The sequence below is a fragment of the Balaenoptera borealis genome (genome assembly GCF_965194805.1).
Source record: "Balaenoptera borealis genome assembly, chromosome: 14".
Classification (NCBI taxonomy): Eukaryota; Metazoa; Chordata; class Mammalia; order Artiodactyla; family Balaenopteridae; genus Balaenoptera; species Balaenoptera borealis.
Window position 1 is genome coordinate 26,815,531 of NC_138875.1, and position 24,816 is coordinate 26,840,346.

Consider the following 24,816-nt stretch of genomic DNA (forward strand, 5'->3'; position numbering starts at 1 on the left):
ATTTATTAAGCTTCTACTGTCTTCCAGAGGCTTCTGCTTACTGAGTATTTTCTCCAAGTGCTCAATATGCTTTAATGAGTCATTCTCTCCCTTTTATAGGTGGGGAGACAGGCTTGCCCAGGCTGCACAGCCAGGAGGTGGTGGGCAGACCAGTTTTGTCTGATGACCTCACGCCTCCAGGACAGAGGAATGAGAGTTCCAAGTGGATTGAAAATTTCTAGCTTTCAGGATTTACATAGAAATCTTAAATTCGGGTTGTAAGAAATCTTAATAAAATCTTAATAAAATAAAATAAGCAAGGAAGAGGAGTCCAGTGGCCCTAAGGGAAACTTTCTTGCTGATCAGAGGTAGAGAGGGGCCTCTGGTTCTCTCTCTCTGACTCAGAATCCCCATGTGGGGCTGCAGGGAAGGTAAGGGCTGAGTGGGGTGGGCATCCAGGTGAGCTCTCAGGGTTTCTATTACCTCCCTGTAAGCGCAGAGGGCAATATGGGGAAATGGAGAGCTCTTGTTAGAACAGATGCTGGTTAATCTTGCCGGCCTGTCGGGGCACTATGGGGGTCACCTAGGACTCGATGGGCTTTCCCAGTGCCCTTGGCTGTGGCTGCAACACCAGGAACTCACGACTCAGAAAACACTTTGTGAGTGGTCTGAGGTCTCTCCTGGCTGAATGGCCACTTCCAGAGCCGGCAGTCTTGAGGAGATGGAAGCAGAGAGATCGAGAAGGATCCAGTAAAAACACTGCCTGCCCCGTAAGATGAGCAGAGGTCATGAATAATAGAGAGAAATGGAGTCCTCTGAGTCCTGGGGGCCTGGCTTGTTTGGGGCCCTGCCCTCCTCAGAAGGGCCTCAGGCCCTGGGAGCATCTTTCATGGCCCTTGGGGCTGTGAGGCTGGGGCATCTTTATGGGAGAGGCCCCACCTGCCCCTGCTGTGAGGCCAGGTAGGGAACAGATGCCAAGGGCTTGATGTCACCTGATTCTCCATGAAAGGAGGAGGGGGGCGGGTGGGGAAGGGAGGGGTAAGGAGGATAGCCTGTCCTCAGTCCCCATGAATAAGTCATGAGACCCAAAGAGAACCCCACGGCAGGTGCAGAGGAAGTGGTCAGGGAGAGGGGGCCAGAGACAGGAAGGGCAGAGATAAAGCACCGAGGTTCTGCTCCGGGGCCAGCGAGGAGAGGGGAGCAGGACAGCTCTGTGGGCCTGTGTGGGCTCTGGCCCACCCAGGCGTGTGCACGGGAGCTCCAGGTGAGAGGGCCGCGGGTCCAAGGAGGTGCAAAGGGGTGGGTACAGTGAGCCAGCGAGTGGCAGGAAGGGACAGCTGGCAAAATGATGCCCCAGAAGAAAAAGAGGAGAAAGAAGGACATCGACTTTCTGGCCGTGTACGAACGGGAGCTGCTGAACTACGCCTCGGAAGACGATGAGGGGGAGCTGGAGCACGAGTACTACAAGGCCAGAGGTGGGCGCGGTCCTGGCCTGCGGGGGTGGGGGCACAGGCAGGGGCAGCGCGGCCCATACGATCCCATCCCTTGTGTCGAGGGAGGAATCTTAGGTTCCAACCCAACTCCTTTCTCGTGGATTACCCTGTTGGGTCTATACTACATCCCCTTGGGGTACACTGGGGCCCCCACTGTACCGAGGGTCACAGAGTCTTATGGGCACAGAATAGACTAGAACCGAGGTGCCCACACTCTCCAGGTCCTACACATCCCAGAAGCCATGTTCCTGCCCGGTCTCTGAGGTGTGGCCTGCATCAGGCTGTGCAGAGGCCTGTGAGAAGAGACCTGGTCACTCAGCAGGTGCCGAGCAGGGGCTGGGGGCCGCTGCCCACTGCGGCTGATGGAGGTGAGGGCCTGGGGCTTTGCAAGGCGACGGCCCTGGCCCACATGGGGAGGGCAGTTGGTGCTTTGGACCCAGGACCCAGTCCTTCTAGCCTCACTTTCCTCTGGGGTGTATGGGAGCTGCTTAGAAATGCTCTACCTTCTTGTCAGGTAAACCAGAGAAGGGGTGAACTGGGGACCCAGGAGCCAGGGCTGGCTTGCAGACAGCATTTTTTTTTTTTGCTTTGTTGTTTTTGTTGGTGTTGTTTTACTTTTACAGTTAAAAAAAATATGATTGACTGTGAATGCCCATAGGCAGCGGACTTTATCACTCATAGGTCTGTTTTACTCCTCAATGCTGCCTGCCTGGTCCCTGAAGGCATTTAAATTCTCAGCGCTTCCTCTAAACTGGCTCACTACTCCCTGTAAGCACCAGACTCCCCCATTCATTCACCAGATAAGTATCGAATGCTTGCTCTGTGCCTGCCATGGGCTTGTTTGCCCTCCTTAATTCCTGTCTGCTGGGAGTTCCTTGATTATATCCGATGCTGTTGGGCTTGTGGCCTCAGCCATCCTGACCTCTGTGTGGGGGGTGGGGGGCCCTCCTTTATTTGTCCTGACTCCTAATCCAGCTCCCAGCACAGACCCACGCTCAGAGAAGGTGGTCGCTGCTATGGCACTATGAGGTTGTGACTCTGCTGAGACCCCTTTCCCGGCGTGCTGTCCTGGGCACCTTCTGGGGTGGAGGTGGGTATTGTGGGGAGGAAAGAAGGACCTAGAACAAGTGAGGTGTTGCCGCCTTTTCTCAGCACGTGTGCTCCAAGCCCTGTCTGGTTGGGGCTAGGGGCACTGAGGCTAGATGGGCGGGCAGCACCCATAACAAATACTCTCAGCTTTGGGGTGATTTGCCCCAGCCAACACGACTGCTGGTGAGAGCACTCGAGAACCTCTCACAGCCGCCGTCCTGTCCACTTCCGTTCATGGGTTCTGCCTGCCTTAGTGTGACTATAGGATCCTTCGCAGCTTCCCTCTTCTTTTTACCCTTCTCAAAGCCTTTTCACTTCCGTTCTCACTTTGAATCCTCAAGATCCCCGAGAACAGTCAAGGCAGGTGAGATTAGTCTCAGGTTAAGGACTGAGGCTCCGAGAACTGAAGTGATTTCAACAAGGTCACAAGCAGGAGAGACAAGAACTTCAACGGTTCCCAAGACAAGTCCCCACTTCAGGTCACGATGCTGTTCAGTAGAATCATGTATTTAATGCATCAGGCACCACGCTGAGCACTTTACCCATGTGGATCAGTTTAATCTTCACAACAACCCAACAATGTGGGTTGGGTTCTTAAAATCTGCTTTTTCAGGTGAGGAAACTGAGGCACAGTGAAGTTAAGTAACATGCCTAAGATCACAAAGCTAGTAAGTAGCAGAGTTAGGATTTGAATCTTGCTGGTCTGGCTGGTCCTTACTCTTGTACTGTCCAATCTTGACTCTGTTAAAAATAGCTGGAGAAGAGCAAGCCAGGGTGGGTGCCATGCTGACATTTCTAAGAGACACAGACCCACTGACTCCGCAGTCAGCTACAGGACTGGGCGATAAATGTGTATGATTCTGACAGTAGTCACTTTCTGAACTTTACCTGCACTGTCATTGTTACCCTCTCTGTTCTAGAACGATGTGTCGCTTACTCCCTTTGAGCACTGGATTCTTGCATTATGTGGAGAATCTTGATGAGTGTGATGGGGAAGAAGAAGAAGGAAGAGGAGAAAGGCCTAGGTTTCCTTCTCTGTTCCTCAGGTCGCCTCCAGGCTACACTGGAGTTTACCAACAGCCAGAGGGAGGAGAGCAACTCCCTCCATGCTCTGAGGGTAGGCTGAGGCCGGTGCACTGGTCTACCTCCTGACTAATACAGGGCCCGTGAGGGCAAGAGAGTGACTCCTACCAGAATCTGGGATCTGAAGGGACCTCAGAGGCCATCCTGCACAAGCTTCTAGCCCTGGGACCCTTTTCTCTCCTGTATCCCAGACAGGGGGCTACCCAGAGTCTGTTGGAATATAGTTTCCCAAGGCAGCCTTCCTTCTTGGGGATGTTGTTAATGGAGATGATGGTAGTGATGTTGAAGATGATATTGATGTTGATGATGACAACAATGGAGATGATGATGGTGGTGATGATGGTGATGTGATGATGGTAACAGTTTACCACTTATGGAATGAATATCTTTCATCCAACTGTGAAGGAGTGTCTGTAAGATAAATTCCCAGAAGTGGAAATATGCTAGGTCAATGAGTATGAAAGTTGAAAACTTTGTTTTATTTGATTTAATCCTTATGATAATCCTTCAAGGAAGAAATTCTCTCTCTTTCAGTGATAAGGAAAATGAAGATCAGTAAGAAATTTGGTTGAAATCATACAGCCAGTATGGTAGAACTGAGATTTACATACTGGTCAATTTATTTCCATAGTCCACATTCATTTCATTGATTGTTTCATTCATTCATTTGTTTTTTCATTCATTCATCCATGTAATTATTTATCGAGCATCTCCCATTTGTCATGCTCTGTGCTAGGAGCAACCCTTGTTGCTGTTGACAGTTCTTCTTTGTGCTGACCAGGGGATGTTACTAGTTGGGACCCTCCTCTCTGGACCAAACAGAGTTTTGTGTCTTCCATGAGATATTTGTCTTCTCTAAGATAGTTCTTCAGCTGTCTGAAATTTTTAAATTAAAAATTTTAAATTGAGGAATAATATACATATTATATATATGTATATACAGCACATTATAGAATATATATAATATGTATGTGCACATATATATTATATATGTAATATATATATATATATATAGCACAAAACTCAAAAAGGAACAGCTGATGAATTTTTACACATGTGCATGCTTGTGTAACCACCATTCAGAACAGGACACAGAACATTTCTAACCTCCTGAAACCTCCTTTACTCTTCTTCCCAGAGGTAATGGCCCTCCTGATTCTATCACATACATTAGTTTTTTTGCTCTTGAGCTTCATATAAATGGAATCACACAGTACACACTTTTTTGTGTGTCTAGCTTCTCTTTCACTCAACATTATATCCAAGAGATTTATCCATGTTGTGACTCGTTATATAGCTTGTTCTTTTTTATTATTTGTGTACTACTGCATTTTATAAATATATCACCATTTGTTTAACCATTCTATTGTTGATGGAATTTGGGGTTATTTCCAGTTTTTAGCTATTATGGATAAAGATGCTACAGATCTTGTACACATTTTTGGATGGACACATGCACTCATTTCTCTTGGATTTATAATTGGAAGTAGAATCACTGAGTCATAGGGTGGGCTTATGTTTAGTTACCAGGGCTTGTACCAATTTATACTCCCACCAGCAATGTATGAGAGCGCCAATGGCTCCACATTCTTGACAATACTTAGTATCTGTCTGTCTTTTTAATTTTAGCCATTCTGGTGAGTATATGTAGTGTCTCATGGTAATTTTAATTTGCATTTCCCTTATGAATAATGACGCTGAGCCCTTTCCCCTATGTTTATTGGCCATTTGGATATCCTCTTTTATGACATGCCTATTTAAGTCTTTTGCCCATTTTTCAACTTTATTGAAATATAATTAACAATAAAATGAATCTACTTTAAATGTGCCATTTGATGGGTATTGACAAATGTATACATCTGTGTAACCACTAGCACCATTTATATATAGGGCATTTAAATTATCCCTCAAAAGTTCCATGTGCCTCTTCCCAGGCAGTTCCCCCTAACTTCAACCCTAGGCAACCATGCTCTGCTTTCTGTTGTAATAGATTAAAGTTCACATAGCTGGCATTACATATCGTGTAGTGCTTTGTGTTTGACTTCTTTTGCTCCACATCGTGTGCTTGAGATTCATCCGTATTGCATATGTCAGTTGTTCATTCCTTTTTATCACTGAGTAGGATTCCACTGTATGGATATACCACACTTTTTTAATTCATTCACTTGTTGATACATTTAGGTTGTTTTTCCAGTTTAGAGCTATTATGAAAGTTTGTGTGCAGATCTTTGTGTGGACATGTTCTTATTTCTCTTGGGTAAATACCTAAAAGGGGAATTTCTGGGTCTTATGGTAAGTGTATGTTTATCTTTAAAACAAATTATTGCCCATTAAAGCAATTGTGTGGTCTTTCTTTTTCTTATTGATTTGTGTGAATTCTTTACATTTTCTGAGTATGAGCCCTTTTTTTTGGAGACAGGCAGACCCCGGAGATATTGTGGATTCGGTTCCAGAGCCCAGCAATGAAGCAAATATCACAATAAAGCGAGTCACACCAATTTTTTGGTTTCCCAGTGCATACGAAAGTTATGTTTCACACCATACTGTAGTCTATTAAGTGTACAATAGCATTATGTCTAAAAAATGTACATACCTTAATTTAGAAATACATTATTGCTAAAAAATATGCTAACCATTGTCTGAGCCTTCGGCAAGTCAATCTTTTTGCAATAGTAACATCAAAGATTACTGATCATAGATCATCATAACAAATATAATAATGAAAAAGTTTGAAATATTGTGAGAATTACCAAAACGTGACACAGAGACAGGAATGAGCAAAGCTGTTGGAAAAATGGCACCGATAGACTTGCTTGACACAGGGTTGCCACAAACCCTCCATTTGTAAGAAACACGATATCTGTAAAGCACAATAAAGGGAACTGTGATAAAACAAGGTATTATGGTGGGATGCCTGTGTGTGCATTCCAAATATCTTCTAGTCTGTGGATTGCCTTTTCATTCTCTTGATGGTCTTAATTTTAACTGTCTAATTTATCATTTTTTAATGGTTAGTGTCTTATTGAGAAGTAGCTGTGTACACTTGGAGTAGCTATGGAGGTAGTTTCTTTATCCCTCTCCCATACCCCAGACTCCTTTCTCTAAACCAGGCATCTCCAGGCCTATATGTCTTCTCTCATGTGATGTGGTTCTAGAATTTCCACCGTGCTGATCATTTTCCTATGAACACTCAGTTTGGAAACATCCTTGTATATGTGCAAACCATCTGGGCAACACTTCAGGTCCTGGAGTTATCTCAGGGAGGGATCTAGGAGTTGTTTGCAGATCAGGAATCCCTGTGGTGTAGACTGTGAAGAATGAAGGCTTTGGTTACCACAAGAGACAGGGAGTCACGCAAATGTACTGCTTCCTTTCTCCCCCTCACGGGGACCTTCATCAGAACCAGGGACATCAAAAGGAAAGACATCAACAGCAAACAGAACAAGCTTCAAGGGGACAAAGAGAGGGGAAATCAGTGCCCCTGCCTACAGGGACTCACTGGCAAAGTTCTGCATCCCTCCCCCTCACTAAGATGTGTTATCCTGAGATTGCCATGGCAACACCCAGGAGGTCCCAGGAAGTGAGGCCTGCAAGGCAGCCTTGTGTAGAGGGCAGAGAGAAAGGGGAGAGCCAGGGGCAGACTCTGAAGAAGGTCTTGGCTAGGATGGCACCCATGTGCTGTGCTGGAAAGATCACAGACAGGCATTGGGAGGCCTTGGGCTGGGCTCTGGTGTTGACATTATGTATTGTGTCCCCTTGCCTGCAGGTTCCTTACCTGTAAAATGAATGTGCCGCATCAAGTGGGAGACTGTGGTCTCACAGCAGGGCTTGGTGTGGGTCTGACCCTGGCTCAGAGGCTTGCGGGTTGCAGCAGGGGTCCAGAGCGTGCTCTGTGGCTGGGCATCCCCCTGTGGCTCCGGCAGGAGCTGTGGCTTCTCCGAGCCCACGTAGGATTCTGGACTTTCTTCTGAGCCTGCGGTCTGTCTTCTTTCCTCCTCCAGTGTACGAGGTGGTCACAGCCACGGGGGATGTTCGTGGCGCAGGGACGGATGCCAATGTCTTCATCACCATTTTTGGAGAGAATGGGCTCTCTCCCAAGCTCCATCTTACCAGCAAGTGAGTACCAACTCAGCCTTGGTGGGGTCCTGGGCTGTTAGTGGGGGTTGATAAAGTTCTGGAACCCATGAGAGAAGACAGGTGTGTCCACAGGTGTATTAAGTGCTGTGGGCCTTGCTAACAACCGATCACGTGCCAGCCAGGCCTCTCCCAGTGATTTCCTTAGCTCCTCTCTTGATTTTTTTGTGTATAGTAATGCTTACTTTGGATCTCAGAATTCCCAAGAATTCATATTAGCTGTCCTTTGATGTGGGAGAATAAGCCCTCAGGATCAAGAAACCTGGTCTAGGCCCAGCTTTACCATTTAGTTGCCATATAACTTTGGTCAAATCTCTTGGCATCCAAAGCCTTGGCTTCCTCATATGTCATCTGGAAGTGATAATCCTCATTTTACCAAACTCATAGGACTTTTGGGAAGAGGGGACAAGGCATGCATGTGAGGGAGCCATGAGCTTAAATGCTCTGCACCTACGTCTCACCTGGGACCAGCATCATACTGAACCTGCCTGCCCGCTAACGCACACTCAAGTCAGTGCGTGTGTTTGTGTAGATGTGTTTGTGTGTGCACACTTGTGCCCTCCATTTCATTGCATCCATCCCCTCCGCCACACATGTGCACACACAGTTACTACACATGGCAACATTCTAGCGGAATCATGGAATTCCAGAGATGGCCAGGGGCCTTACTGGTGGCCTGGGCAGCTGTTTTTCACCCTGTGCTGAGTGGAACAGGGTATTGGTCAGTTGGTTTTGGGCCCCCAATACCCTAGCATTCCTCCCCCTGGAGCAGCTTGACTTATGCTTATCATATCCACCGAGTTTCTCAGTCAGATTCTCTTTGCACCAAGGGCTCTGTAACCAAGAAAAATTTGAAAACAACTAAATCTATTCCAACCTGCTCACGGGGAATCTGGGGCCTAGAGGGGAGTGGTGAGCAGTTCTGAGTCATGGAGCTTTTGATGGTAAAGCTGGTCCTCAAACCCCAGGGTCTTGATGCAGACATTTCCTCAAGCACATGACCCCGTGGCCCTAGAGAGTGTGTGGGAGACTCCCCTGAAGGCCTCCTGGGGCTCCAGGGTGTGACGTCTGGAGTTTATAGCTTGGCACCTCCAGGGGCGGCAGGGGAAGCAGTAGAAAGGTGGGTCCACAGGCCAGGAGATCCACACTCTGTGCTTAGCAGACTGACCAGGCCCAGGGGAACACATTTATCCTGAAGGCAACCTCTGGTGTAAATGCGGCAACGTTGAGGCAGGCATAACGTCCTATTTTGTCCATTTCCGCAGAACAGGGTACCTGCCTTCTTGTACTGCTTACACTGCCGAGTGACCCGCTTGTGGAAGCCCTTTTCTCCAGTGCTGTGGGCACGGTAAAGAGAATACATGAAATGTCCATCCTCTCTGCCATGTGTTCTCCCCAGAGTGCACCCCTCTAGGGAGAAGCCACTAGACCCTGGGGAGTTGGCCAGCTTCGTTTCTGGAGTCCCCAGCCTGTCTTTTTTTTTTTTTTTTTAAAACAAAATGTGCCATTTCCCCTCTTGTGGTGGTTCCTCACTGCCTTTCCTCCTTTCATGCACCTGGATCCTCAGACTTTCCCCCTTCACCTTTTTCCTCTGTCAAAACACCTTCTCAGGAAGGTCCCCAGAGTCAACTTTTATAACCCCATGTGAAGGTCTGTCACTGTGTCCCCTCTCCCTGGGAGTCTGAGTTCCAGCCTTCCTTCTCAATGGGAAGGAAAGGCTGCGTCACGGTAGAATGGTCTCAGGCATGACTGAGCTGGCAGGGCCAGCAGGTCTCCGGGTGGTTCTGAAACCACACAAAGGCAGCCAGCTTCTCTGAGATAGCCTGCATGTAGGAATCAACTTCCCCCCAATTACTCCATGGGTCTGCTGGTGGGGGTCTCTCCTGTATCTGTGTCCTGCTCCAGGCTGGGCATCAGGGGCACGGATTAGGCCAGGATCCCAATCCAGCTGGTCCAGAGGGTTCTTCAGGAGCCCGCAGGAAATGGGTCGTTTCAGGGATACAGGCACGTTTGCAGCATCAGCTGTATGTCCTTGGAGAGGCTGGAGAGGTGATGCATAGAGGGGTGCCTAGGTGGAGCCAGAGGATGATGGGAGGTCTGTTCTGTGCCTGCAGCGTCTATCCCAGTTCTGTGCAAACAGAGCTCACTAAATGATTTGGTATCAGTGTGGCTAGAATAGGACTTTACAGGGAAGGATATGTGATCTGGACCTCGACAGGTGAAAAGGACTCATAGAGGAGGGGCAGAAAGGGGGTACTTTAGATGAAGGGGAACAGCTTGAAAAAGTATGGAGGCCACAAGGGACACTGCAGGCCAATGGGGGCTGGATGGGGACTTACCGGCTGCATGGAGGGGCAGAGAGGAGGGAGGTGGGAAAGGCAGGGGAGGACCAGACTGGAGAAAGCCTTGTGGAGGCTTGACGTACTGTGCAGACAAGAAGGGTTAATCTGGCCGCGGTGAGCAGGATAAACGGGGGAAGAGGAGACCAGAGTCTGGCTGCTGCAAGACCCGAGAAATTGTCTATAAAGAGAATCAGATAGACACAATCCTCACTATCTGAGACCCTTCCAATTCAAGATGGAGACCTCGAGTCTGGGAAGGGAGCACTGCTTTCCGAGAAAGTCCAGGTTGCCGTGTAACCAACATGCAGACGGCCACGGAGGTCATCGAGCTCTGCGAGATTTAGATGCAGTTAGCCCAGCCCAGCCCTCACCCTCAGCAGTCCCTGGGGTCTGGCTCAGAATGCCCACTGGTCTTGAAATCTCCTCTCCTCTCACTGTCTGCTGCGGTACCCTCCTCGTCACGCTGTGTCACCCCAAACCCACACCCACACCCATGTGTCAACTGGAACTGAGCTCCTTTTCCTTGTTTTACACCCACAAACACACACACATACATCCACGCAAGCACACATATACACATGCACACCTACACACATGCACACACGCACACACACACGAACTACAAGGCATTTTGGTGTGCATCAGACTTCACTGATAACTCGGGGTGCCAGAGTTCACATGGAAGCAACACAGACAACTTAAAATGGAATACTAGATAGACCCCCCGCCTGCCCGCACCAAGGTCTTAAAGTTAAGCCACCACCCTTCCTGGAAGTTCTCCCCGACCCCTTTCTCTGCAGCCTCTGGCCATGTCTCTCACCCCACCTTTCTCTCCTGCCTCTCTCTCGTCCTCTTTCTTCTCTCTCCCACCAATTCCACTCTTTCTTGTGGCCTTTCTCCTCTGCCCCAGGCATGTATCTTCTACTCCCGGGTGGCTTATTAGGATTTTTTATTCTCCAGTACAAAATAATTCCTGCTGCAAGAAGAACATCGGTGCCTGATTGTTCTCACCCTCACGGTCTGGGGTCTAAATTCCTCGGCACACATTGGACCCTCTTTTAGTCAGCAAAGAGTGGGACACGTTCACTTCTATTCCCTTGCTAGCTGACCTCTGCCCTGACCTCCACACTAGCGAAGTGCCAACAGCTCTGGATCCCAGAGGAAGCCCCCTTCCCCATTACCCAGGACCACACCCAACAATGAGTCACATGTTTACGATATGGCAAAAGGATGGGATCTCATGTATCTTCTGGAACACGGTTCTCCTGTTGAGAATTCACCAACTGCGAGTGTGGGAGAATCCTGGCATTTTAGCCTGCTGGCTCTGCCCAGGGGGCAGCTAAAATGCCCTGTGCTGCCTGGAAAGGGTGGGATCCCTGTGGAACGGCAGGCACGGGCAGGGAGCTGTGTCCTGCATTTGAGGATTGACCAGGAGCCGTGGAAAACCTGCCATCTCCCACAAGGAAATGTGAAGAAGTGTCTATTTCTGATGTTTCTTTGGCCAGGGACCTCTGTCGTTTGCTGTTTCCACACCACCTTCAGTCAGTTTTCTGAAACCCACCAGCATTTGTATTCTGACTTATTGGAAGGGGGGATTTCGGAGTCTGACCCCAAGTGTGCTGGGGTTGGAGCTCATCTGGGATTGTTTTGGCCCCTCCCTGAGAGGAGGGAGTCTGTAGAGCCCTGTCTCTGCAGTCCTTTGCTTTCCCTTCTCTGAAGAGAGACCCCTGCAATGCAGAAGGCTTTGCTCTTGTCCGCCAGGATATTGGTCTCCATGTTGTAAACACCGTGGATGATTGCGTCACATCCTGTGATGCCCTTCATGCTCCAGTGTGGTCCTGAGACAGCGTGGAGCACGCCTTCTGCCCATCCTGGCAAACATTTCCTCCTCGCTTCCCTTCTTCCACCTCGCTTTTTAAAATTTCTTTTTTGAGTGACTGTAAAGCAGCATGGTCAATTATTTAACAAACATGCTGGAAAGTGCGAATCCACATTCCACCTGGTCGCGTGCGCAGGGCCTTTTTGAAGGTGCGGAGCTCCCCTTGCTGGATGCAGCTGCTGGAGCTGGAACTCTTATGAGAAGCACCCTAAAAAGCCAGCTGCTTTCCTTCCAAATCACACCTTGTTTTTTCTTTTCCAAATCACCCTCCTCTTCCCCTACTCATTGGCATTGGTTGTTTCCCAAATTCCATGCACCCTCAGCAGATGAAGCCCAGCAAGCCTCAAATTCATTCCGAAGAATTCACCACAAGCAGCTGTGGGCCGGATGGAGCAGGGATTTCTGAAACAGGGGACTGTACTTTTTTCATAATTACGAAAACAAGATGTGCTCCCTTCAGAAAACTGAAAAAAATAAACACAAGAATAAATAACCAGCACTTCATAATAGTCTTATTATGTAGACATGATGTTTTTGTATAAATCCTCCCCCTCTTTATTGTTTTTAAATGAACTTGGTGTCCTTTTGTATTGGTTGTTGTTTATACATTCTATTTTTAACCTGCTTTTTCTTTTAAGCCTATTTCATAAACCTGTTTCTGTTGTATTAAATACTCTTTCACAATAGGATTTTTAATGGCTGCATAATATTCCATCATAGAGCTTCCCAGGGTGACTGCTTTGTAGGGTATTTATATGATATAGAGACTCCTGTCTATTCTAAAAATCGATTTCCTTGTCTTGTATACTGAAACAGAAAATACCTCTTATTCATTTCCTTGTTTCCCATTCACACAGTCCTGATGCACATAATCGATGTTCATGTGTTTTGCAAGTCGTTTAACAACTGCTTTGACTCTGCAACAGAATACAGGCCATGTTGTCACTCACCCTTGGAAGTGAGATTCTGACAGGTTCATGTCGCCAGCCTGGGGGCGGGCCTTTTCACTCCAGCAAAACCCGGAAGTTCCCGCCACTCTCTCCTCCCACTCTGTTCCCCGGGCTACACCACTGGGGGCTCTTCTCCCTGACAAGGCGGCATCGGTGCACATTTTCACCTGATTTTGTGAGCTCTGCACTGCTTTACGAGGGCCCTGGGCCCCATGTCTCATGACGTGCCCACCATAAGGAAATATCTCCCCAGACCAGACTGTTTGCCAGAGTGGGTCTGTTTGCAGAATCACAGCTTCTGGGTCTCTAGAACCTTAAAAGCCTTCTGTTACTGAGAGAGTCTGAGCCTTTGCTGCCTTGGGGAGAAGGCCTTTCACCTCCCTCTTTATTTTGAAACACGTGATGGCCAATAAACAGACATATCTTCTGCGTTTTTCTTTTCCCATGGGCTGTGTGCTGGTGCTGAAAGCCCTGGCCGGGAGCACTGAGGGAGGTCCACAGCTCTCAGCCCTGTGAGGCCTTCACTGTGGGAGCAGGAAGAGCTGCAAGCAGGCCTGGGCTCAAGCGGCGGGCGTCCTGGCCTACACAGAGGACAGAGCAGATGTCCACGTGAGATTCAGGCTTCCACTCCCAGAGGACTCGGTGCTCCAGCTTTCCTGTGTCTAAGCTGATGGATGCTAGGACACTCCTGAGTCTGGACTTGCTTGGGCATCTCATTGAGAAACATCTCAGGGGCACTTGCTTCTATTTGCACCGTCTGTAGGATGCCAGATATGCATTCCCTCACTGCCCGCACTTCCCTGGTCGCTGGTTTGGGTTGAGTGTTTCCTTCCTTGGAATGGCAGGACCATGGTCCCCTACCCAAGGTTTGCATCCACTTGGGGCTGCCATTGCAACTCTCCCCAGCAAGAGCAAGGCAGGTGAGGAGGAGAGGCCAGGAGGCCTGCAGACCCAAGAGCACCACGGCATTTATCACACCTTCCTTCCTCCTCCACTCTCCCAACCCAGAGCAACCACAGAGCACTGGATCATGACTTTGGAGAGCCAGGTTCTGGTCCCAGCTCTGCTACCAACTAGCAATTTACTTGTTTGTAAAATGGGGCTAATGTTTCCCACCATGCTTGCCTTAATGACACATAGCAAGGATCCCATAAGAACCTGGGCATGAAAGCAAGGGATGAATACTAACCATCCTTGCCCTCCACCTCTCCAAACCATGTCAGAAAGGAATCTCAGAATGGGATTGGCTGCCAGTAGCACTTCCTGGAGTGGGATGGTGGAGGAAGTAGGGGGATGCCAGCCTTTGGCTCTCCTCCAGGGCCTGTGAGCCAAGTGCTGGTCTGTGCTAACTGTGCATACCTTCATTGCAGGAGCGAATCTGCCTTTGAGAAAGCCAACATCGATGTGTTCCGGGTGAGAACCAATAATGTGGGCCTCATCTACAAAATCAGGTGAGAACCTGGTCCCTGACCAGGTTGGGGTGAGATGAAGGCAAGTAGAATAGGAACTGATTTCACTACTGGCACTTTTGGGTGTTGATTGCTCTCCTGACGTCATCTGAGGGGTGACCAAAGGCCCACATCTTTCCCTCCCACTCTGAGTCATTGTTCCCTAAACTTGCCCATTAGAGTTTCACTTGTTTGAGTTAAGACAACTTGAGACAATTTTTCACACACTTGGAAAATATGCTCTGAAAAACCCTAGCAAAGTGGTTAGTAGACTCAGTCCAGATTGCCTTCGTTCAAATTTCTGCCCTGCCATTTACCAGCTGTGGGCCTTTGGGAAGGTTTCCTCTCCAAACCTCAGTTTCCTTGTCTGTAATAATGGTGCCCAGCTCCTAGGGCACCATTAGAGTTAGTGAGAACTCAATGAGTCAGTGTTTAGAATATTAACTGGCATACAGTAAGCACCCAGTGAGTGTTAGAGATGCCAGGTCACATTGCAGGATGCCTGTTGACAGAGATCTCCCCTACTCTTGCTCTCTCTGGTGGAGTTTTTGTGAATGTGTGGGGAGGGATAACGCTGCCAGCCTGGTTGCTGAGGAACAGCCTTCAACTGCCCCTTTTTGCCCCCCTCCACCTACTACCACCCCCAATCAAGTCATGCCCATTTGCCAGCATGTCAAGATCACTTATGGTCTGACTGTACCCAGACTAGAGGGCCTGGACAGAAGGGAAATGCTGCCTCCATTCAGTCCTTGTTTTTTTTCCCTCCCACTAGAAAATATAGGGCCATGAACTCTCTTTACTGGGAAAATAAGGGACTTATGAGGGCCCTGGCACAGGTTGTGTGGGGAAAGGGGGTTATGAACAGGGAAGGGGCTCTTATGGGGGAGGGTCGGGAAGAAGGTGTCAGTGTGTGGGAAAGGCAACCACTAAGCTGAGGTCCACTATGTGCCAGGCTCCATGCCAGGCAGAGGCATGCATCCTTGCGTATATCATGTGTGTCATCCATGTGTGTGCTGTCTTGGACTGTGGTTGTCCCGTTAAGACCTGCAAGTTGTAAGGCCTCACTGTGATGGGATGCTTGGTGCAAAGTGAGGTCATCCAAGGGTCAAGTTCTGGGGAAGAAACTGGGCCTCAAAGAGAAAACTGGACTGCCAAGGATGAAGAGGACTTTAGGAAGTGGGAGAAGATAACGGGGGCCAGATTTTGAAGAGTCTGGATTTCTGCTGCCCAGCACAGTAGCCCCTGGCCCCACAGGGCTGTTGATCACTCTAATGTGGCTAGCCCAACCAGACACACTGTGTGTGCAAAAACACACCAGATCTTTGAAAAACTAGTATGAAGTAAAGGATGTAAGATAGCTCATTAATAAATGTTTACACGGATACCCACTGAAATGATAAATGAATTAAACAAAATATATTATTAAAATTGGTTTCACCAGTGTCTTTCTTTTTCAATGTGGCTACTAGAAAATCTAAAATTACCTATCTGGCTCACACATGAAGCTCATGTGATATTTCTATGGGGTAACACCAGTCTATGTGGCCATGGGGGATCCTCTGGGTGGTGGGACTGAGTATCTGGGGTTGGGGGGGGTGGGTCTGGGAGTCAGGGAGAGAGGGGAAGCTCAAGATGGTCCCACTGCAAGCCTTAGCAATCCTGGATTTTCCACGGAAGGCAATATTTCCTTGTGGGCAATGTAACGATGCAACATTCATTCATAAGCTCATCCACCTTGCAAGGAGTCCCCACTTTGTAGATAAGGAAACTGAGGTCTGAGAGGTAAAGTAACAACAACATCAAAATGATTAAACCTCTCTTTGGAACAAACATTGGGGTATTTCAGTATAGAAGGGGCGTCGTTTCTGTTCTGCCAGTGACGGTGTGGGTGTCTGTTTCTGCACCAGGATCGAGCATGACAACACAGGCTTGAACGCCAGCTGGTACCTGGACCATGTGATTGTGACCGACATGAAGCGGCCTCACCTCCGTTACTACTTCAACTGCAACAACTGGCTGAGCAAGGTGGAGGGTGACCGCCAGTGGTGTCGCGACCTGTTGGCCAGCTTCAACCCCATGGATATGCCCAGAGGTCAGTGCCCAGGCTGGCTTGCCCGCCATCCCTCCCTGCCTGCACTGGGCTCACCCAGGCCTCTGCCTTGTTCTGGGCTGCCCCATCACCCCTTGCCACCTCTTCCTGTTGGCTAGGGCCCAGGGGAAGCCCCAGCTTTTCCTTGGGTCCCTCCCAAGAGCACGTTCTGGGGGCTCATGGAAGTGGGAGATGCAGGAGGCCCTGGAGCCGCGATGGAGGAATGGGCGCAGCCCTGAGCGTACCCTGTGATTTCAACAGCTCTTGTTGATGCGTATGTATCTACGGAGGGTTCCCTCTGAGTTCAAAGGCAGTTTCCCCTGTCTTCCTATTCCCTAGCTTTTCTTCTGATGCCCAAGGAAGGTGAGTTCCAGCCAGGGGGGCATGGTGGATGTGAATCACAATCTACAGCTTCCAGAGTTCCATCGTGCTGTCCCCAACTCCTCCTGATTTTATGAGGAGTAAAACAACTTATTTCAAGTACATTTCTGGCCCAAATCCTTAAATTCAGTCATTTTTAGCTCTACAGGAAAAATGGGAAGCAGGGGATCAAAGCATGTAAAAATACACGTTGTATCTCATGTCCTATTTTATCACTCCTTTGTCACCTAAAGTCCTGACCTCACCTCACCCCATTATTGAACATATTTGTCTTTTCAAATAAGGGGACATCACATGTGGGTACCATCATCATAATAGCCTGCTTGCACAGAGTCATGGGCCATCAGAGGGGAAAGGAACTTGGCGGCCAGGAGAAGAGAAGTGACTTTCCCATGGTCACCCAGTAGAACACATTTCACCTCCCAGCATGTACCCAGTGGTCTCCAAGTGCCACTGGCTCTTGCACCCCAGCTGAGCACATAAACATATCCTCTCTTCCAATGGACTTCAGCTCTCAATTTCTCTGTCTACCTCTTATCTCCCACCTCCCAGCTGACCTTGAACACTTGCCCCATTCCTCTGTGGTCCCCATCACAATAACCTGCAACCTCACTGATTCTTTTTTTAAAGATATGTTATCCATCTTTTACTACAAAAGCCAAATTTGATCATTGCAGAAAATTTAGAAAATATGGAAACACAATTATATAAGAAGAATACCTGTAATCCCATCACCTGGAAAAACGTCACTGATGAAATTTTTGCGCACTTATTTCTAGTCTTTTCTATGAATATATAGTTTGAAAGAATGGGCTGTTACAACATCCCCTGTTTTAGAGCATGTATATTTCTAAGCCATTAAATGTCACTCAACACCCCTACTTGTAATGGCTGTGTCGCATTCTGGTGTAGGGAGATACCATCATTTATTCATTGAATCCTTTATAGTTGAACATTTATACAGGATTCCCCCTCTAAATTTTTTGTTATTATAAATAATACTATTATGAACAATACACCTAAATCTTTGCACAGATAAATGGTTCTTTCTTTAAGATAAATTCCTAAGTGGAATTTCTAGGTCAGATAGAATACACAGGGTTAAGGCTTTTAATGGGTATTCCCAAAGTGTGCTAGAAAGGACCCATCAGTGCACAATCCCACCAGCTGTGCAAGAGCACCCACTCCACTCGGCCTTGCCAACAGCTGGTAGTATTGTTTAATTTCCCAGCTGGATGGGAACAGGAGTTTTTATTATTTTTTTAAATTAATTTTTTATTGGAGTATAGTTGATTTACAATGTTATGTTACTTTCAGGTGTACAGCAAAGTGAATCAGTTATATGTATACATATATCCACTCTTTTTTAGATTCTTTTCCCATATAGGCCATTACAGAGTATTGAATAGAGTTCCCTGTGCTATACAGTAGGTCTTTATTAGTTATCTATTTTATATATAGTAGTGTGTATATGTCAATCCCAATCTCCCAACTTATACCTCCCCCCACTTACCCTCTGGTAACTGTAAGTTTGTTTTCTACATCTGTAACTCTATTTCTGTTTTGTAGACAAGTTTATTTGTACCCTTTTTTTAGATTCCACATATAAGCAATGTCATATGATATTTGTCTTTCTCTGTCTGACTTACTTCACTCAGTATGACAATCTCTAGGTCCATCCATGTTGCTGCAAATGGCATTATTTCGTTCTTTTATATGGCTGAGTAATATTCCATTGTATATATGTACCACATCTCCTTTATCCATTCATCTCTCAATGTACATTTAGGCTGCTTCCATGTCCTGGCTATTGTAAATAGTGCTGCAATGAACATTGAGGTGCATGTATCTTTTCGAATTATGGTTTCCTCCAGTTATATTCCCAGGAGTGGGATTGCTGGATCATATGGTAACTGTATTTTTAGTTTTTTAAGGAACCTCCATACTGTTCTCCATAGTGGCTGTACCAGTTTACACTCCCACCTATAGTGTAGGAGGATTCACTTTTCTCCACACCCTCTCCAGCATTTATTGTTTGTAGGTTTTTTGGTGATGCCATTCTGGAAAAGGAGCTTTTCAATGTTCTCTCTTTGATTACTGGTGAGGTTGAACATTTTCATATGTTTATTGGCCATTTGTGGTGTGTGTGTGTGTGAATTGTCTGCCCATGCCCCCTGTGCCTGTCTTTTCTATTGGGGTGAATTTCACCAATTCTCCTATAGACCTTAAGCACTTTAATCCTTGATCCAGTCTCTTTATCAGGATCAATCCTTAGCAAATTGTCAAGCTTGCCATCTTTCTCTTTTGTTCTCTTAGTTTCCCCTTTCTTGGCCTTTTAGCTCCTTATCCTACCTTCTGCTTTGGTCACATGAAAATCCATTGCTCCACTGTTAGGAGAAGAGCTTCTGAAAATCACCATTGAGAAAGAATGACTGTAACTCAGTGGTTCCCCAACTTTCCACAAGAACTGTCCAGGGTAGTGTTTTCTTAAAGTCTCTGAATCAGGCTGCCTAGCTGGGCTCCCTGCTCCTTTATGGGCTGGGGGGCATTGGGTTTTTAATATTTCCAGGCTAGATTCTGGGAGCGGGAATGAAAAACATGATCTTCAAATATTCAGGGACTGCATTGGTAAACAAAAGGTTAAGTTTCTTTTCTTTTCACCTGGAATTATACTAATTTGGTGTTCGGAGGTCTTTGATCATCAAAATGGGGAAGATAATTATTTCTTTATTCATAGTTTGACAGGTAAAAATATTTCAAAATGTGGGATGTGAGCCACAATAGAAGGAGAAGAGAGGAAAGGGGGCATTTTCAGTGTGTATTCCATGCCCTCCTCCCCTTGTTCCCCTCTCTCCACCCCCAAGGGCCATCTCCCAATGTTCTGGCTAATAATCAGCTGGAACCTTCTTTCATTCCAGCTCCTCAGGGAAGGTAAGTGTTCCAGACTGACCGACTGACCCTTTGACCAAGTTGATCAGCAGATAATAGTGGAGTGGAGGGGACTGGGCCTTGATTAGTTTTCTAGATGGTTCCTCTACAGGAGATCTCGCATATCATGCTTAAAGACACAAGTGCCTGAGGGGAGCTTGCCCTCCCTGGTGCAGAAGCTAAGCCGAGGTGTACTGGAACTGCTGCCCTGGACAAGAATATCACCCTCGCCGCGTGGCACAGAGCCTGGCATTTCCTCTCTAGGCTTCTGTTTAAGTATACTTTGGGGGAGGGACCCAACATATTCCTACCACCTTGAGGGGAATGGCTGAGTCAGGACTGTCCTCTTCCTCATGGAGCCACTGGCATGAGTATGAACAGAGACAGCAGGTTCAAGAAGAAGGAGGTAGAAGTCGACAGTCATGTGGATGGAGGATCCAAGAACCTAGTTCTATTTCTTAATTGTCAGTCGGTTGGTAAAATCTGGCACCTTAAGGAAACCAGGCAATAGGACCAACCAAAAAGGCTTTTTCTTTTGGTTTTCTTTGCATCTGATCACCAGGCCTGGGGGCCCAGGCTGTTATATCTCCCCAATCCATCTGGGGTTCCCAAATCCCAGCCACTCACATTCCTCCTTCAAGACTTTTGCTTTATTCAGATATCACTTTCGTTATTATTATTCTTCTTTAACTCACTTTTTACAACTTATATTAACTTGTAAGTATATTTTAAAAAGAAAGTCTATATCTCTATCATTAAAAAGTTTATTGTTATCCTTTGCTACAAATATCAAGGATAATTAGCAAATATTAAAATAAATATGCAACATTAGATAAGCCTCATGTTATCACCCCTAGCATCCCACGTACCACCAGTGGTGTGCAAACTGCATCCTTGGAAACACTACCAGCCCTGCTCTGAGAGAAAGGGAAAGCAGAGGCCAGGAGGGAGGGGAGGAGGGCTGCGAAGGTATCTGGGCTCTCCTCTTCATGAGTCTTTGCTTCACTTTGTCCTTGCCACACTTCTAGGGGTGGGGGTGAGGGAAGGCAGACAGGTGTTAATTACACAGATGAGTAAACTGAGGCCCGGGAGGTGGTGACTCATCCAAGATCAGACAGCCAATCACTGACAGAGCTGGGACTCGAAGGCAGGGCTACTAGCTGTTGGTGGAATGTGCCTTCTGTCTGCCCCTTGGACAGGGCAAGACCAAGGGCACCTGAGAGATCAGAGCCTGAAGGATCAGAGCGAGGGGCTCATGGAGGTCAGCTGGCCCAGTCTCCTGCTGTCGCAGGAGTCCTTCCACAGCATCCCCCCCAGTTGCTTCTCCAGCCTTGGTTTAAATCTAGCCTTTCTTGAGTGGGGGATGCTGCCCAACCTCCCAGGGCAACCCATCCCACTGCTGAGCGGCACTTGTTGTCAGAAGGATCGGCCTGAAATTAAACCCCCATGAGTCTCCCTGAGATGTTTGCCAGTCTGATTCAGACCTCCCCTCACCCGGTGCAGGAGGTTTTCACGTCAGCCCTTCGGCTGTAGGAAGACAGGGCTCTCTCCTCTCGGGATTGCACCCCCAGGTTCCTCAGCCTCTCGTCTTGTGGCTCATCCCCAACCTGGCTCCTGAGCAGCCCTGGTTTATCATTGCCCCTCAAGAACGTGCCTCACAAGCTAGAACCCTGTGTTTCAGATGGGGCCTCATCAGAACAGCGTGCAGAGGGCCTCCCTGACTCTATTGCCTGCTTCTTTTAAAAAATTTTTGTGGAAAAATATACATAATGTTTATTGCCTGCTTCTTTTAAAAAATCATTGTGGAAAAATACGCATAATATTTACCATCTTAACTATTTTCAAGTGCACCATTCAATGGCACTAAGTACATTCACATTGTTGTGAAACCATCACAACAATCCATCTCCAGAATTCTTTCATCTTCCCCAACTGAAATTTGTACCTATTAAAGAATAACTCCGTATTCCCATCCCGCCCCCCCTGCCCCCGGTAACCTCTATTCTTCTTCCTGTCTCTTTGAAAATGACTACTTAGGAACATCATATAAGTGGAATCATAGAATATTTGTCCTTTTGTGACTGCTTATTTCACTTAGCATAGTATCTTCAAGGTTCATCCACATTGTAGCATGTGTCAGAATTTCCTTTCTTTGTAAGGCCGAATAATATTCCATTGTATGTATAGACCGCATTTTATTTATCCATTTGTCTGTCAATGGACCTTTGGGTTGTTTCCACCTTTTGACTATAGTGAATAATGTTGCTGTAAACATTGGTGTATGAATATCTGTTCAAGTTCCTGCCTTCAGTTCTTTTGGATATATACCCAGAAGTGGAATTACTGGATCATATGGTAATTCTATGTTTAACTTTTTGAGGAACTGCCACGCTCCTTTCCGCAGCAGCTGCACCATTTTGCATTCCTACCAGCAATTCCAATTTTTCCACACACTCATCAATACTTGTTATTTTCTGGGGTTTTTATTTGTTTATATTTGATAATAACCATCTTAATGGTTGTGAGGTGGTATCTCAACTGTGGTTTCGATTTGCATTTCCTGGGGATAAGTGATGTTGAGCATCTCTTCATGTGCTTATTGGTCATTTGTATATCTTTTTGGAGAAATGTCCATTCAAGTCCTTTGCCCATTTTTTAATCAGGTTGTTTGTTTTCTTGTGGAGTTGTAAGAGTCTATCCAGAATATATTTCTGGATATAAACCCTTTATCAGACATGATTTACAAATATTTTCTCCCATTCCATGGGCTGCCTTTTGTGCTGTTTGTGTCTGCTGGTGCATAAAAGTTTTTAATTTTTATGAAGTCTAATTTATCTAGTTTTTCTTTTGTTGCTTATGCTTCTGGTGTCATATCCGAAGTCACTGCCAAATCCTATGTCATGAAGCTTTTGTCCCATGTTTTCTTCTAAGAGTGCTATAGATTTAGCTCTTACATTTTGGTTGTTGATCTATTTTGAATTAAATTTTGTATATGGTGAAAGGTAAGGGTCCAACTTCATTCTTTTGTATGTGGATATTCAGTTTTCTCAGCACCATTTGTAGAAAAGACTGTGTTAAGACCATTCTCCATTGAATGGTCTTAGCACCCTTGTTGAAAATCATTTGGCCATATATATGAGGGTTTATTTCTGGGCTCTCTGTTATATTCCATTGGTCTAAATGTCTGTCCTTATGCTAGTACCACACCATTTTGATTACTGTAATTTTGTGGGAGTTTTGAAATCAGGATATGTGAGACCTCCAAATTTGTTCTTCTTTTTATTTTATTATTTTATTTTATTTTTTAGATTTTTTGATGTGGACCATTTTTAAAGGCTTTATTGAATTTGTTACAATATTGCTTGCTTTATGTTTTGGTTTTTTGGCCCTGAGGCATGTGGGATCTTAGCTCCCTGACCAGGGATCGAACTTGCACCCCCTGCATTGGAGGGCAAAGTCTTAACCACTGGATCTCCAGGGAAGTCCCTGTTATTCTTTTTAAAGATTGTTTTAGCTATTCAGGGTCCCTTGATGTCCTGCTTCTTTTTTTCTAGTTTTTTTGTTAACAGCTTTATTGGGATATACTTCACATACCATATAATTCACCCTTAAAGTGTACATTCAATGGTTTTTTGTATATTCGTGAAGTTGTGCAACCATCACCACAATCAAATTTAGAACATTTTTATCATTCCAAAAGAAGTCCTATATCCTTTAGCAGTCACTCACAACACACCCCTCCCAATACTCCCTAGCTCTAGGCAACCATTAATTTACTTTCTATCTTTATAGTTTTGTCTATTCTAGACATTTCATATACACAGAATCATATAATACAGGGCCTTTTGTGACTTGTTTCTTTCATACAGCATGTTTTCAAGGTTTATTCATGTTATAGCATATATCAGTACTTCATTTCTTTTTATGGCCTAATAATATCCCTTTTTATATTTATACTACATTGTATTTATCCATTTGTCGGTTAATGGACATTTGGTTTATGTCCTGCTTCTTTTAATGCACCCTAAATTCTCATTAACTATTTTTAACAGTGACCCTACACCATAATCACCTGGAAGAAAAGATGAAAATGCTGTCTCCACCCCAAGTCCTCAGTCCTTGCCCAGGACTTAGAGGCTGCTGGAGAAACCTATGGATTCTCCTGACTCATCCCCATGTGAGTCAGCAGGTGTGGGTGTCCCAATCTTGGCTGGCTCTCCACCACCTCTCAACAAAAAAATGATCCAGGCAGACATCACACCTCCTAATTAAGCATCTCAGATATATATGCAGCTTGAACAGGGAGTTTGCAGCCATCTCTATGCTCATTTCCTTCTTAGAATGGGTGTCAGGGGTCCTGGCACCTTCTGGGGCCTGGGGAAGGTTGGCAGCTGCTTTTTCAGCATATCTGTATTGATTATACCTGGAAACACAGTCTTGACTCTCGAATCGTTCCAGAAGTGTGGCGAATTTTCCCTCCTGCCATCTGCTTCTTTGCATTCCCCCACCTCCATTGACATGGACACCTGATTCCCTTCCTGGAGGATTTATTTCATCCTGTCTGGAATGGCTCACCTTTTTGACACCCAGAACCCAGAGGGGGCATTGACATTTACACACTGATGAAAGCCCTTGGCCAGGATCTAAGGACAGTCAGTCTCCTAGACCTCGAACTGAAGCCTCACCATTAGCAACTGCCATTGGTGATGCCCCCTGACCTGCTCCTAGATTCTGGGTCAGGGTAAAAACATGGTCTTTTCCCTCAAGGTGCTCAGAGTCCAAGAGAGGACAGACATTGCCATAGTACAGGGTATTCACAAAGAGGGTGGAGGGCATGATGGCTCAGAGCTCCCGTCTCAAGTCACAGAGTCCTAGGTTCAAATCCCAACAATGCCACCTACTAGCTATGGACAAAATCCTTCTTCAGACTGTGTCTTCGTGTGCGTATACCTTACAGTTAGTATCTTATTTAAAATTCATAACACCCTGAGGAAGTAAGGTCTATTATTATCTCCGCTTTG

The 24,816-nt window shown here is 46.4% G+C and overlaps 1 protein-coding gene across 1 annotated transcript in view; it reads left to right on the forward strand.

The window, feature by feature from the left end:
* Nucleotides 1-656: 656 nt before the first annotated feature.
* LOXHD1 (lipoxygenase homology PLAT domains 1) overlaps nt 657-24,816 on the forward strand; it is a 218,633-nt gene continuing 194,473 nt past the window's right edge. Inside the window, exons 1-4 of the mRNA XM_082353369.1 lie at nt 657-1,454; nt 7,646-7,760; nt 14,320-14,400; nt 16,305-16,489. Coding sequence (XP_082209495.1) covers nt 1,325-1,454; nt 7,646-7,760; nt 14,320-14,400; nt 16,305-16,489 — 511 coding nt within the window. The 5' untranslated portion in view covers nt 657-1,324. The remainder of the gene's footprint in view (nt 1,455-7,645; nt 7,761-14,319; nt 14,401-16,304; nt 16,490-24,816) is intronic.